The sequence below is a fragment of the Dendrobates tinctorius genome, unplaced genomic scaffold (assembly GCF_039654945.1).
Source record: "Dendrobates tinctorius isolate UK_male_01 unplaced genomic scaffold, ASM3965494v1 ptg000171l, whole genome shotgun sequence".
Classification (NCBI taxonomy): Eukaryota; Metazoa; Chordata; class Amphibia; order Anura; family Dendrobatidae; genus Dendrobates; species Dendrobates tinctorius.
Genome location: NW_027361838.1, coordinates 24,348,510 through 24,364,190, shown reverse-complemented (window position 1 = coordinate 24,364,190; position 15,681 = coordinate 24,348,510). Strand labels below are relative to the sequence as shown.

The 15,681-nt window shown below is 43.2% G+C and overlaps 1 protein-coding gene across 3 annotated transcripts in view; it reads right to left on the bottom strand.

The window, feature by feature from the left end:
• Window positions 1-284: 284 nt before the first annotated feature.
• The window catches only part of IMPA2 (inositol monophosphatase 2), a 112,762-nt gene continuing 97,365 nt past the window's right edge, over window positions 285-15,681 (bottom strand). For all 3 annotated transcript variants that reach the window (XM_073550992.1, XM_073550991.1, XM_073550993.1), the window contains exons 6-8: window positions 2,794-2,902; window positions 2,401-2,552; window positions 285-724 (exon numbers count right to left, since the gene is read on the bottom strand). In XM_073550992.1, coding sequence (XP_073407093.1) covers window positions 612-724; window positions 2,401-2,552; window positions 2,794-2,902 — 374 coding nt within the window. In that variant the 3' untranslated portion in view covers window positions 285-611. The remainder of the gene's footprint in view (window positions 725-2,400; window positions 2,553-2,793; window positions 2,903-15,681) is intronic.

Here is a 15,681-nt window from a genome sequence, read left to right as displayed (position 1 = left end):
TCATGGTCTGATAATGCAGAAAGCCATTTTGCCTGAGCTGCGGCTGTTTTTGTAAAGACATTTTACAGCAGCTACATGGAGCATAAGAACCTGTAGAGTGAAACAGTTCATGGACTATGGTGGAGACATGCTCGGTGCCTGTGCAGAGGTCAATATGCAGGGAAGGAAAGTATTTTGTATAAACAGGCCCACGCAGTCATTTAACTCCTGCCTGGGATGCTGAACACACACCATTAATGTTCATCACTCTGACATGTAGTATAGGTCAGTGACCGGACGATGTGTTTGTGAAAAAATATAGTTTAATTAAGTTTACTTGTATATTCCATATAACATTTTGCATTAAAATGAGGATACGTCAGATGTAAAATATCCTTTTATCTTCTGGCAATTTACCAGCAGTTTAAAAGAAAAAAAATTTCCCTGTTAATAAAATCAAAAGGGACTGAAGCACAAGTGGATCCTAAAACTTACAATACTCTACCCATCTTGGAAATACACAAGACAATACACACAATTCATTTACACAATGTTGTGCTGCTGACTGTACATGGATGCCAAAGGAAGCCAGCATGTGTGTGCCCACAGTCTTGGAATGCCAACAAAGCTTTTCAGTCATCATCTCTTCCATAGTCAATAGTTTGCAACTCCTTAGCTACACACTGTGCCAACTCCATTGTACCAGCTGCCACCACACGACAAGACATGAGGTCCAGAGGTCCACCTAGAGGAAAAAACACATTTTCATCAAACAGTTTTGTAGTCTATGGGCCAGGGCATAGTCTGTAACCGGACAATATAGATAATTATTGCTCAGAGGCATAGTACTGTACAGCCCCTTAAAATCAATAATCACCTTACCCATCCCATCACTTCTCAGGACCTGTCAATACGACATAAGACTGCAGAGGCTACAAGTCATCACTGGAGTTCATTGGGCAGATCACAAGAATGCTTTAGTGGTTTGGTAAGGTGATCATTGTTCAGTTTATTAAAAGCTTAAAATGCTGTAAAATAATGAAATCTTGAAAAAAAATTGCATGAAGCAAAAAAAGCACAGTCTTATTCATTGTGTGTCTTGTATGGCAGCTCAGCCCTATTCACTGGTGAGCCACTATATCAGACTGAGCCAACAAGAGTGGCAGCGTGTCATCGGCAGAGGGTCTTACATAAAATTCCTTTCCCCAAAATATTTACATTGTGTATGATTTACAGTAAACTTCAGTCCAATATGATTCCTTATGTAAGAACAGTATATTACAGCTACAGGCCTGCAGTTCCTAGTAGCCAAATAGACACCAAAACGCAAAGGTTTATAAGTGTACCGTATTATTAGGTAAGCAGTTACCCAATACTGTCTGCAGTGACTGACTGCTGCTGTGTATATGTACATAACTAATACTTTGTCCATATCAATCACACATATAGAAGAGACAAACATGTTTTTAATAAAAAAAAAAAAAAAAAGGCACACCGCATCCCCTTCAAATTTTTCCATTCCTAACAGCAAGTATAGTACTACCTTGTGCAATAAGTTTGGATCAATGACCCTCTACCGTATGCAAGCAATATAATCTTATAAACTCCCATATCCCACACAAGGGAAAAGAATGGGAATTCTGCTGCCAACACCGCTGCCATGTGCAGGATCCAGAGTCAGAGCCTTGAGGCACTGGAAGGTGCATCAATATTATGGAGAAGAGGGGGAGAGGGGGGGGGGGGGGGGGAGTGAATAAAAAAACCCCCACAGAGCTCAGTTGGATACCCAGATGAGAAGTCAGCGTTGTAGTTGATGGAAGTTTCAATAAAGACAGCAAAGTAGTAAAATATTTCCTTTATTTGAATATTCAGTGTGTTTTGGGAAATAGTTAACTTTTATCAAACTGTGCAGAGGCAGAACTATTTTCCCAAATTTGTCCGATTTACTCCTTGAAATGCATCACTAAATAAAGGATAGGGTTTTGTTTTGTTTTTTGAACAGCCAGTTCTTCAATGAATCTTCCATCTGCTCTACTATGCAGTCATATCTGGGTAACCAGCAGCACCTTGAATTTGTATTTTTCATCATACCTTAGTATTATTTGCATTAATGGGGCCTTGTTGAAGTTGGTTGGGGTCAATGCTATGTGAAGAAAGGCTACGAATGCTAGGGATAAGTGGAGGTCTTACTTCTCAGACTACTATGTATGAGCAAAGATGCACCCCAGTAACTCCTTTAAGCTTCTGTCTACATTGCTTTAATAAAATGACACATAGTTCAGATCTATTGATTACACTTTTTTCTGAATAGCATCATCATCTCCTTGCATTCATACAATGAGTAATTCCGTTATTAATAAGATTTCAGACAGCCATTTTTGTTTGCAAAGAAATTTATTTACAAAAAATTATATCACCTACCTGATGTATCTATCACAAAGCCTCCAGCTTCCCGAATTATGACAGTGGCTGCTGCCAAGTCCCAGCAGTGCAGTCCAAACTGGTAATAGGCATCAGCAGCCCCTGATGCTACGTGACACAAGGCTAGTGTGGCACTACCAATCACTCGAACACTGTGAATACATAAAGAATAATGGACAAATTATAATTTGGTTAGCTTATTTGAAGAGCTGGACTTCAAATATAATTTACAATCAGACAAAAGCATGGATTAAACAGCCATTTTCAAATTAAGTACACTTCCTTGTCCTGAGAAAATTTTAATAATGTACTGTAACTTTTTTTACTAAACGTTTTCTCAATTTATGACAAATGCAAGTCAAGTCTTTATTTCAGGAGATATACACCACTTACCCATGGGCTTGGAATTTTAAAAACCCCTCCATATTGCCCAAAAACAATTTTAAAGTTGCTGGATCACGCTTAGGACCAATTTCAGTTACAATTAAAGAGTTCTTGATACCTGGAACGATGGTAAAAACACAATATTACATATTAATTACAATTTGTCACACAATTGCAGAAAATAAAGATAATTTAAAGCAGCTGTCCGGCCTTACGATAAAGATTCTGTATGCAATTGCATATTAGCGGAGCTGCACTCTTCGGTTATGCCACTTTTCTGGCTCCATTCACTATAACATCCAGCTGAGCTGGAACAGACAGTAGCTGATCGATGGAGTTGCTGGACACCTACAGATCAGATACCGAGGACCTACATATGGATAGGTTAGCAATATCAAAGCCGGCTAAAGGAGCTCTTAGGCTGAGTTCACACGTGGCGTTTTTGCGGCGGTTTTAACCGCGCGATTTTGCCGCGAAAACGCGAAAAATAAGCATCCCATGCATTCCTATGGGATTCCGCAATGCTGTGCTAATGCTGCAGTTTTTACCGCAGCGGAATCGCTTCGCGGTAAAAACCGCAGCATGCTCATTAATTTGCGGAATCGCGGCGATCCCGCACCCATAGGAATGCATTGTTCCGCTTACTTCCCGCATGTGGCTGTGCACACCATGCGGAAAGTAAGCAGAACAATTGCGGATGGTACCCACGGTCCGGAGGAGAGGAGACTGTCCTCCGGGCTTTGGGTACCATATCCCTGTAAAAAAAGAATTTAAAAATAAAAAATATTGTTATTCTCACCCTGCGTCCCGCGCAGTCTTCCCGCTTCTCTTCACGCTCTCGTTCCCAGTAGTCCTTTGCGAAAATGCCCACGATGACGTCCGTTCTCACGGGATTGCGAAGTCTCGCTGTCATCGCGAATTACCGCGAGACATTGCGATCCCGCGAGAACGGACGTCATCGCGGGCATTTTCGCAAAGGATTACTGGGAACGGATGCGCGGGACGTCGGAGGGTAAGAATAACATCATTTTTTATTTTTATTTTTTACATTCTATCTTTTACTACTGATGCTGCATAGGCGGCCTCAGTAGTAAAAAGTTGGTCACACTCATCAAACACTATGTTTGACGAGTGTGACCAACCTGTCAATCAGTTATCCAAGCGATGCTACAGATCGCTTGGAAAACGCTAGCATTTTGCAAGCTAATTACGCTTGCAAAATGCTAGTTTTTCCACGGGAAAATCGCGGGAATTTAAAATGCGATTTTCCCGCGGACTGGAATTCCGGAATTCTCGCAGTAATTTCCGCGAGAGTTCCGGTACGTGTGCACTTAGCCTTATACCTAAACTTATTTTTAAAAACTATTTCCAAACAACACACTCTACTGTTTGCAGCTTAACCCTGCTGTACTGTTCGGGTCTATTTCACAATGCGAATATTACTCCGTGAAAGTCTTGAGTGTCCATTATTTCAATATTTGGCTAAAAATGTGGCGAAGATATCCATTGAGTGAAACTGAATTGGAAAAGCTTGTCAATGCCTCAGATTCTAAAGATATCCAACTGGAGAAAGTGTCCGAAGATGAGGACCACAAAAGTGGTGAGGCAAGTGATTATGAGATTTCTGAACTTGAATCTGATGAGGCCCGATACCCAGACACTAGTCCGATGAGAGCAATTCAGTCTAAAAACAAAAATGCAATTTGGAACTTGCAGCCTTCTACCCAGGGAGGAAAAATTGTTCTCTGCCAACATCAGATAATTCTCTAATAACTAGAGAATATATATGTGTATACAATATATACAGAGTAAGCCAGCAGAGTATGGCTTAAAGATATGGACACTGTGACAAAAGCAGTTCATACGCTCTAAACGCTCAGGTACGCATGGGAAAAAGAGTCTGGACAAAAACCCGAAAAGAATCAGGGTGTGCGAGTCATTTAAGATTTGACTTATGGACTAAGGAGACAAAATGCGACAACTTTTTTACATTGCACCAACTGGGGCAGCTGTTGCTAAAAAGAAAACTTACAATGCCGGACACTAAGAATAAGCAAGCCTGAACTGCTGCAACGTATCAGTGGTAATAGATGTTCATAGTTCAAAGTTTTACTTTACTAGAGATACAACAGTGGTTTCTTACATTCCCAAAAAAATAAACAGGTAATTCTGATAACCACGATGCATCGTGACAATGCAGTAAGTAATCAAGATTATTATTATTATTTATATAGCACCATTGATTCCATGGTGCTGAACATGAGAAGGGGTTACATACAAACTACAAATATCACATACAGTAAACTAACAATGACAGACTGATACAGTGGGGAGAGGACCCTGCCCTTTCGGGCTGAAAAGAAAGACACATATATTAGATTATAATTCTGCCAAAGGGGAAGTTGATACACGAGATCAACTAATAGCTATGTACACTATATATATATATATATACATACATACATATAAACACACACACACATATAAAAAAAAACCACAGCAGCACTCTGTGGGGCAAGACATACAGAAGTACTGGAAACATCAACTCCAAGATGTATTGTTACTCAGTAAGTACTCTAAAAAAACAAAAAAAAAAAAAAAACTAAAGTTCTTAGCGAATAAATTGGCCATGTCATGTGTGCCCATAAACCACGGCAAGGTGACATTTCTCTGATGGGTCCCATCATACCACCACCAAGTGTCACCTTGCCATGGTTGATGGGCACACATGAATTGGCCAATTTATGCACTAAGAACCTTCGTTTTTTTTTTTGTTTTTTTTTGTTTCTTACTAAGTAACAATACAGCTTGGAGTTAATGTTTCCAGTGTTTCTGTATATCTTGCCCCTCACAAAGTGCTGCTGCGTTTTCTTTTTATATATTGTGGTCATTTCAGCTGCCACCTATTCACACTTAGGAGGTGCTGGTCAGGTTTTCTTATTATACGTACACAACCAGACGCAAATACCATTCAGTGGCCAATGGTTTTATTCTATAACATTATTAATGTATCTGTCTACAATACATTTTTATGACATAAAATAAATCCTGATTGCAACACCAATAAACTGCATAAACAACGACTATTTTTGGAAGAATTACACTTGTTATGCCATCCATTTTAGGAAGAAAAGTAAAACCCCGAATTGAAGGAGCAGCAGCCATAGTAAACCATATCCATTTCTGTGTAGAATGTCTGAATATAGCATTAAGTGAACCTGTACAATCTTTTTCTAAAGAAAAAGCAAACTGAAGTTTTCATTTCATTTGTTTTTGACCAACCATGTTCACACACAGTTAAATAATGCGACTGGTATTCAAAGAATACGCTTAGAGTAACTAAATGTCAAAATTAAGACTTGTAAGGCTATGTGCACACGTTGCAGAATTCTGCAACTCCCTGCAGCGGGAAATACACTAGAATTCCACATGTGTAATTCCTGCGTTTTAACTAGCATAATTAGCTTGCAGAATGCTAGCTTTTTCCCCAAGCGATCTGTAGCATCGCTTGGAAAACTGATTGACAGGTTGGTCACACTCGTCAAACATAGTGTTTGACTTATGTGACCAACTTTTTATTATTCAGGCTGCCTATGCCGCATCAGTAGTAAAAAGATATAATGTTAAAATAAAAATTAAAAAAATCGTGTTTTTCTCACCTTCCGGCATCCCGCGCAGCGTCCCCGATCCTCGCGATGCTCCCAGCAAGTCCTGGTTCCAGTGATGCCTTGCGACAATGACCTTTGATGACGTAGCAGTCTCGAGAGACCGCTAGGGTATCGCGAGACCACGACTTCATCAAAGGTCATTGTTGCAAGGCATCACTGGGACCGGAATATGCCGAAAGCATCGCTGAGGCCTGGGGACGTTGCGCGGGACGCCGGAAGGTGAGAAAAACACGATTTTTTATTTTAATTCTTTTTTTTACAGGGATATGGTACCCAGAGCCTGAAGGAGAATGTCCTCTCCTCCAGACCCTGGGTACCATCTGCACATTTTCTGCTTACTTTGCGTATGGTGGCCATAGCCACATGCGGAAAGTAAGCAAAACAATGCTTTCCTTTGTTTGTGGAATTCCTGCGATTCCGCACAAAGAATGAGCTTGCTGCGTATTTTTCCGCGGAAAAATATACAGCATTAGCACAGCATGGGCGGAATGCCATTGAATACAATGGCTTGCTTATTTTATGCGTTTCTGCGGCGAAAAAATGCGGCAAAAACGCATAAAGTCAGCGGGAATTCCGGACGTGTGAACACAGCCTAACAGTACAAGTGTATAGCCAGTACAAACAGAACAGCAAGGTTAAACGTGTTACCTTATGATAAAGGAGCTGAATCAAATGCAGTTTCTTTTTTCCCCTCTGCGTGGTGTAGCTATTGGCTCCTAACCTTTAAGACTGCCCAGTATGCTAATTTCCCTTCACCCAAGGGGGTGTTAACAGATTCTTCTTTGAGGGCATTTACTTTTTCCCCTGTATAACATTACCCAATCATAAGGCAGCAAAGTAAGCTTTTACAGTGTGATCTGGTTAGATCGAGGTGTTTATACTTATCACACTGAGAACTGATCCCTCCCAACGCATACTGGTTTTTTTTTTTTTTTTTAAATCAGATAAATTTTTATTGCATATCAAAATTCGAAACAACAGTCTGTCAACAGTAGACAGGTTATAAATTTTCCAATATATTCCTCATTCCTTTCCCCCACCCCCTTCCCCTCTGTAAAGCACCATTTAAATAACAGTACACAGTAATGCAGCATAAATCTCCTGAGATCAGCACCTCTCCGCCAAGGGATTCCATATTGTTTCAAAGGTACCAGCCCTTTTCCTTTTCTCATATATACTCTTTTCTATACTCATAACAATCAGACTGCCTATAGAACTCCCGCATTGACGGTGGATCTTCACTTATCCAACATCTGGCAATTAGTTTCCTCGCAATATACAACAATCTAGCTATTGCTAGTTTATGACAATTCGATACCCCAATCTCTTCTACATATCCCTAAATACATATCAGAGGGTCCCTTTCCATTCTATAATTATATGCCCTTTCAATTGCGTCCGTCACTTCCATCCAAAGCGAACTTAGCTTTGGGCATTGACATAGCATGTGTACAATCCCAGCCCCTTCGGTCCGACACCTCTGGCATGCGAAGGTCTGTCTCAACCCAGCCTTGTATATCCTATCTGGGGTCCTGTACAGTCTATGGAGCACATACAACTGAGAAAGTCTGGCCGGTTCGCTCAATGATAGCTTAGGTATATATTCCATTATTGTTTCCCATTTATCTTCATCTATGTCCCCTACCTCTTTCTCCCATTTCTCTTTTGCTTTAATTGGATACCTTTGTAAGATGGCAAACAGTAGGTCTCTATATATTCCAGAAACCACACCTCTTGTTCCCCCTTTTGCACAAACACAATTTACCAGAATATCCGCCTGAACCTTCATATTAACCGTTTTACTCTGGGTCCTGTAAGCATGATGAAATTGCCTGTACTAGAACCTACAGATCTCCGGCAGCCCATAAACCTCCTGTAGTTTATTAAAAGATAACTCCTGCCCGGCTTGTACCTGGCCAATATACCATATTCCAAAACCCTTCCAAATTTTAAAGTCCCCCATTTTAACAAACTCCAGTAGATTGTAGTTTTGCCATATTGGAGAGAAATCAGTTAGATACTCCACCCCCCCTAATCATCTTAATTTCCTCCCATACCTTATGTATCAGTAAACAGGTGGGATAGACCAAACCAACCCTCCTAAAGCATCCTGCTTCCAGGCCCTGGATCAGTGGACTCCTATCTAGAACATGAGCCAAGACCCTTTGTGTTGAACCCATATTATCAATTTCTCTCCAGCCCCTTATATGTTGACCCTGCACAGCTAGATAATAAATCCAAGGGTTCGGAAGTGCCAAGCCCCCTTCATCCTTAGGACTTTGCAGAATTTCCAGTCGAAGCCTTGCCGGTTTTTCCCCCAAACCAGATCTCTGAAAATGGAACTAATGGTACGGAACCACTTTTTGGGAATCGAGATAGGGGCATTATGCAGCATATATAATATCTGAGGCATTAGAATCATCTTAATCAAATTGATTCTCCCCACCACTGAAATATGCAATCTACTCTATGTCCCTATTTTGTTTCTAAATTTGCCCAACAGTGGAATCAGATTGAGATCAATATAACTAGAAAGTGGAAGCGACACCTGAACACCCAAGTATTTAAATCTCTGAACCACTGCTAGTTTCGCTCCCTCTCCCTCCACCATGAGCCCATCCTCCCCACCATCAACTGCGATAATACTGGACTTCTCCCAGTTAATGACTAGGCCCGACACATTCCCAAATATTTTAAGAATGTTCACTACACCCAACAATGAGTCTCTAGCTGTATCCATGAAATAAGAATTGGCCCAAATCCCAAACTCCGCAACACTTCCCATAGATACCCCCATTCGACACTATCAAACGCTTTACGCGCATCCAACGACACCACCACCCTACGACCCCCATTATCCGACAGCAGCTGCAAATTCAAGAATAGTCTACGTAGATTAATTGTTGTAGATTTATTTGGCATAAAGCCAGATTGATCCGGATGGATAAGGTCCTGGATCACACTCGACAATTGGTTAGCCAGGACCTTAGCTAGGATCTTAACATCTGCCGTCAGCAACGAGATGGGCCGATATGACTCAGCTAATTCCGGATCCTTTCCCTCCTTTGGAATAACCACCACCTCTCTCGTGGACCTTGGTAGTTCCCCATCCTTCAGTGCTTCCTCAAAAACTGCCTTCATCTGAGCCATTGTCACCCCCTTTAATTGCTTATAGACTTCCCTCGGCAGGCCATCCACCCCCAGGGGCCTTATTATTTGTCAATGACATAATGGCAGATTCAATCTCCTCTTCTATTATGGGCTCTTCCAACCCAAGTCTGTCACAATCTATAACGTTGGGGAGTTTAGCGCTCTCAAGAAATTCTTTAATATCCCCAACAGAAGCCTCCAGTCCATATGTATACAATTTTTTTATAAAACTTCCCAAATTCTCCCAAAATATCTCCTGTGGTTTCCAGCAATACCCCATCATCTGTCCTTAATTTGTATACATATGATGAGTCTCCCTGTGCCGCCGACACTACCGAGAGTAAGTGCCCCACTTTTTCTCCCTCCTCATAAAATTGCGTTTTCTGAAAAGCTCTCCTTCTCTCCGCCTTCTCCAAGTATAGCTTGTTAACTGCTTCCTGGGCCCCTCTAAGCCTTCTCTGATTTTCCTCCGATTGGTCCACCACCATATCCATCCCCGCCCTCTCCAATGACTCCACAATCACCTTATCTTTTAATCTAGTTTTAGATTTACATTTAGATATTTCCCGAAAGAAAAGACCTCTCAAAGGCTTTCATGGCATCCCAAACCACCCGCCCACCAGCACTTCCCTCATTAACTTGCCAGAATTCTCTCATTTCTCTGTCTATGATGTTCATAATATATGTTCAAACCATAAGCGGTGCATTCTCCATCCTCCTCCCCTCCCAATCCTCCCCATTGTCTTTTTAATAAATAGTTCAATAGGCTTATGATCCGAAATTACCCTCGGGAGGTATTCTACCCCACAGACCGACCGAGTCATTAATTCATTGCACAACGCTATATCTATCCTTGAAAGGGACCCATGAGTCGCAGAGTAGCAAACTTCATTCTCGTTCCTTACTCTCCAGAGATCCACCATCCCCAATTCGCTCATGAACATACCAAATGACGACAGCTTCTTTGCCCCTTTATCCAGTCCCCTTTTATGTCTGTTCCATCCTTCATCTATTACATTATTGAAATCTCCGATAAGTAGCAGTGGTAATCCCATTCCTTTCTTAAATCAAATATTTCCCGTATTTTGGTCCTTGAGAATGGGGGCGGTATATACATCGCCGCCACACACATCGGCTGCCCATAAATTCGACAAATTAAGAAAACATATTGTCCCTCACTGTCCACATAGCTCTCCACTTCCTCAAATTAAGTAGATTTCCCTATAAGCAGGGAGACCCCTCTGGCATATGAAGAATATGTGGAATGATATGCCTTCCCAATCAACCTCCTTTGTAATATCCCCACCTTTTCCCTCAATAAGTGCGTCTCCTGAAGACATATCACATCCGGCCCTCTCTAATATATTCCAGAATTGCCGCCCTCTGTGTCCCTTCAGACAATCCTCTTATACTCCAGCTGAGTATTTTAATTTTATCCACCATCATATATACTCAGGTAAATAATTTCCCAGACCCCATGAGATAGATCACCGCTGCACGTGCTTTTTAGAACTTGTTCCAGAACAGCAAACCCCCATTCCCCCCTCCCTCCACCCCCCCCCCCCAACATTTACACTACAATAACCCATAAACATAACTTTGGTATATATTCAACCTCTCCTCTCAGAGAATGGGTAACCCTGATACGGATTCGCTCTAAACGTTACCTCTAAGTTGCTATCAATCTAGCACACTCCAGCAACTCCTCCGCATATACAAAACTATAGTAATACAGTTTTCTAAACATAAAACTATTCCTCCTAAATCTGCATCCTATATTAAAACCCGGAACCAAACGCATACTGTAATCAGTGCCGGCGTTAGGGGCAGGCAGCTGCCTAGGGCCCCCGCTCCCCAAGCTAGCGGCACATCACGCAGCCGCTATGGGGCCCCTGTGAGGCAGGGGGGACCGCCTGCCCCCAGCTCTGACTCCTGCCGGTACAATTCAATGCAATAACTGAGGAGAGAGCATCAGCTGACGCTCCCTCTCCCATCATTTCCCACTCTACCTCTGACACAGCGGGTGCGCGATGACATCATCGTGCTCTCACTGTATGCCAGGCAGAGCAGGAGACAGGAGCAGTGCGGGCACGAGGAGAAGGTGAGAATAGTGGGGTTTTTTTTTTTTTAATATATCAGTGTAAGTACTGGACTGTGGGGCAATTCTTGGGGGAGCGTCTACATACTAGGCTGGGCTATATACCGTGAGGCGCTGGGCTATACACCAAGGGGGGGTACATTTTACATTATATTCTATGGGGGAGGCTGTGTTATATAATATGGGGAGGTGGGCTGTATTATATTCTATTTGGAGCTACATTATATTCTGTGAAGGGTTAAAACAAATCAGAGCTGAAGTTTCATTTCTCCATTTCTCTGAAGGTTTCGTTTCTCCATTTTTGTTGCTGTAAGATAAATTTTTGTAATTAGGATGAAACCAGACTGTTCCCATCAGGTGCAAGATAAGGGAACAGGGGGTGTAACACTCTGAAGAATATGCCATTATATTACTTTCTATGCTATTTGGATACGGACATATATGTAGTTTCCGGTTTTCTTGCAATATTATTGGCTTATAAAGTGAAATGATGCTATTGGTGGTTGAGAACTTTGCATAATTAAGCAAAAGATTATAAAAGAAGTGACTAAAATAAAGGGGACTAGTGATCTGTCTCGATCCTCCCGTACAGACACCCCCATCTCCGTGTGGTCATTTGAGTTGCTAGCAACACTCTGTGGAATAATTTGGACATCACTAGCTCAACCGTGAAGGGTTAATTTGGCCCTCCCTCAATAGCTACCCCGACAGCTTGGCGGCCCAACGTGGGGCCCCCGAACAGGGACGCCTCTGCCCCCGGAGGACAACAAGACAAAGGACCCTCGGAGCGGACGCAGGTGCTGGATAACCACCATGGTTACTTACCGGTAGCCGGTTTTTCCGGAACCCATGACAGCACCATCAGAGAGGGATCCGCCCTGCCAGGACAGGAACCTACTGAGACATAAGGGGCGGCACCTCTCCCCCGCTTCAGTTGGGTTACAGAGCATTGAGAGGACTTCCCGGTTAGTTACATGTTTAATACAACACCACAACACTCAAAAAACACTCTACTAATTGTGCACACCCATACGGTGAAAAGGGGGGGGGGGGGAATATACGGGTGCTGTCATGGGTTCCGGAAAAAACAGCTACCGATAAGTAACCATGGTGGTTTTCCCTTCACCCATGACAGCACCACCTGAGAGATTTTTGGAGACTTCGAAACACCTTAGGAAGGGACCACCGCTTGCAGCACCCTTCTACCAAAGGTTAAGTCAGCAGAGGAGGATAGAATTAATCTATAGTGTTTAAAAAAGGTTGAGGGTGAGGCCCAGGTAGCAGCCTTACAAATCTGTTCAATCGATACCTCTGCCTTTTCAGCCCAGGAGGTCGCCACGGCTCTGGTGGAATGAGCCTTGATGCCGTCAGGAATCGGGATACCACTAGCTGTGTAGGCTACACTAATGGCCTCCCTAATCCATCAAGCAATAGTCCCTTTTGAAACCCCATAGCCTTTCCTGGCACCCTGAAAAGCTACGAATAGGGACTGGGACCTCCTCCACTGGCTAGTGACAGATATGTATTCTACGAGAGCTCTCTTAACATCCAGACTATGGAATTTTTCCTCCCCCAGATTTTTTAGGTTCTCGCAGAAAGATGGAAGGACAATTTCCTGACCCCGATGGAAATCTGATGCTACTTTGGGCAGATAAGCATGGTCTGTTCTTAACACTACCCTATCCTGAAAGACTTGCGTATAAGGTGGATTTACTGAGAGCCTGTAAGTCGCTTATTCTGCGAGCTGACGTAAGGGCCACTAACAGGATCGTTTTTAGGGTCAGAAACTTTAGGGGTAGCTGATGTAATGGCTCATACGGTTCATTTGTAAGGGCTTCTAGCACCAGGTTTAAATCCCAGGGGGCTATCCGGGGTAAAGGAATAGGCCTAGCTCTATGGCAGGATTTAATAAATCTGGCTACCCACCTATTTGATGCCAATTTGCAGTTGTAGAGCGCCCCTAGTGCAGACACCTGAACTCTAAGTGTGTTCACTGCTAACCCCATCTACAACCCCGATTGTAAGAACTCCAGGATGGCATTAATCGGGGGTTCTTTTCCTAATGGCTTACCTAAGAACTGCAGGAACTTATCCCATGTTCTGCCGTAGATGTTAGTTGTCACTGGTTTCCTGCTCTTTAGCAGAGTGGCCACCACCCCGGGGGAGAACCCTCTATCCGTTAAAAGCGACCTTTCAAATTCCACGCCGTCAGATGGAATCCTTTGACCTGAGCGTGGAATATTGGACCCTGAGCTAGTAGGTCCGGGATTTCTGGCAGAACCCATGAATCGGAGAGGGACATCCTTCGTAGCAGGGCAAACCAGGGCCTTTTTGGCCAAAATGGAGCTATTAGAATCACCCTGGCTTGATCGTTTCTGATTTTTCTGACAATTGTTGGGATCAGAGCCACTGGGGGGGGGGGGGAACGCATAAGCCAGCCTGAAGTTCCACTGGATGTGCAACGAGTCCACTGCCCATGGTTTTTCTCTCGGGTTTAGAGAGCAGAACCTCTCTTTTTGCCTGTTGTGCTTTTTGGCAAAGAGGTCTATCACCGGTTTCCCCCAAAGCGGAGTTATTTTTTGAAAAATGAACCGGTTTAGCACCCATTCCCTTTGCTTCAGGGTAATGCGACTCAGGAAATCTGCCTCTGTTTTCTGCCCCTTTTATATGTAAGGCTGTCAAGGAGTGTAGGTGTTCCTCTGCTCTGCTCAGAATGTCTGTCGCCGCTTCCATTAAGGAGTGTGACCTTGTCCCTCCTTGGTGGTTGATGTATGCCACTGCTACCTTGCTGTCTGACATGATGCGTACATTTCGACCCTGGAGTAGCGGAATGAAGTGACTTAGGGCCTTGCTCACTGCCCACAGTTCTCTCAGGTTGGAGGATGCTTCCCTTTGAGGCGTCCAGGAACCCTGACCTATGATGCCCCTTAGGTGTGCCCCCCACCCCGAGGAGCTTGCATCTGTTAAAATTATATCTGACGTCTGTCTGTCCCACGGTATTCCCAAGGTCAGATTTGTCTCGTCCAGCCACCAGTTGAGTCTCTGGTTTTTAAGGAAAGCTCCAGCTTTCCTTCTAAACGCCCTCTTAGCGATCTTTGTGCTGTTAGTATCTCCCCCTGGAGTTGCCGGGTGTGAAACTGAGCCCACCTGACCGCCGGAATACAGGATGTTAGGGTACCTAGCAGGGACATTGCTCTTCTTAATGTCATACGTGGTTGGTTTCGGCCCGTCAAGGCCAGATTTTGCACCTTCTCTATTTTGGACTCTGGGAGCAGACACTCTTGCCTTTCTGAGTCTAGTATAAATCCTAAGAAGGTCTGTTTTTTTAGGGGTTGCAATTTAGATTTTTTGAAATTGACTATCCACCCTAATTCCTGCAAGGTGTTTATCACCCGGGTCAACTGCGCGGTACAGTGGTCCTCTGAGCTGCCCACTATAAGAAAATCGTCCAGGTATGGTATTATGACCGTATCGTGAATCCGGAGAAAGGCTGTCACTTCCGCTATGACCTTGGTGAAAACTCTCGGGGCTATAGATATGCCAAACGGAAGAGCCCTGAACTGAAAGTGCCTTAGTATGCCTTGAATATAGAGTGCTACCCTCAAGTATTTCTGGTAATCTGGGTGGATAGGGATGTGATAATACACATCCTTTAAATTGACTACGGCCATGAAGCAATCTTGATGTAGCAGCTTCACCGCCGTAGTTACTGATTCCATCTTGAAGGTCGGGTTCCTTATCCCTAGATTGAGCCGTTTGAGATTTATGATTGTCCTGAATGTTTGATCTGGTTTTTTTTTTTTTAATCAGAAAAAGGGGTGAATAGAACCCCTTCCCTTCCTGTATGTGTGGTACCTCGGAGAGTACCTGCTTGTCTATCAGGCTCAGGATCTCTGTTTCTAAGGCCACCTGCTCTTCGGTCACCTTCCTGATGGGTGTGATGACGACCACGGGTTTTGGCTGACGAATAAAGGGGATTTT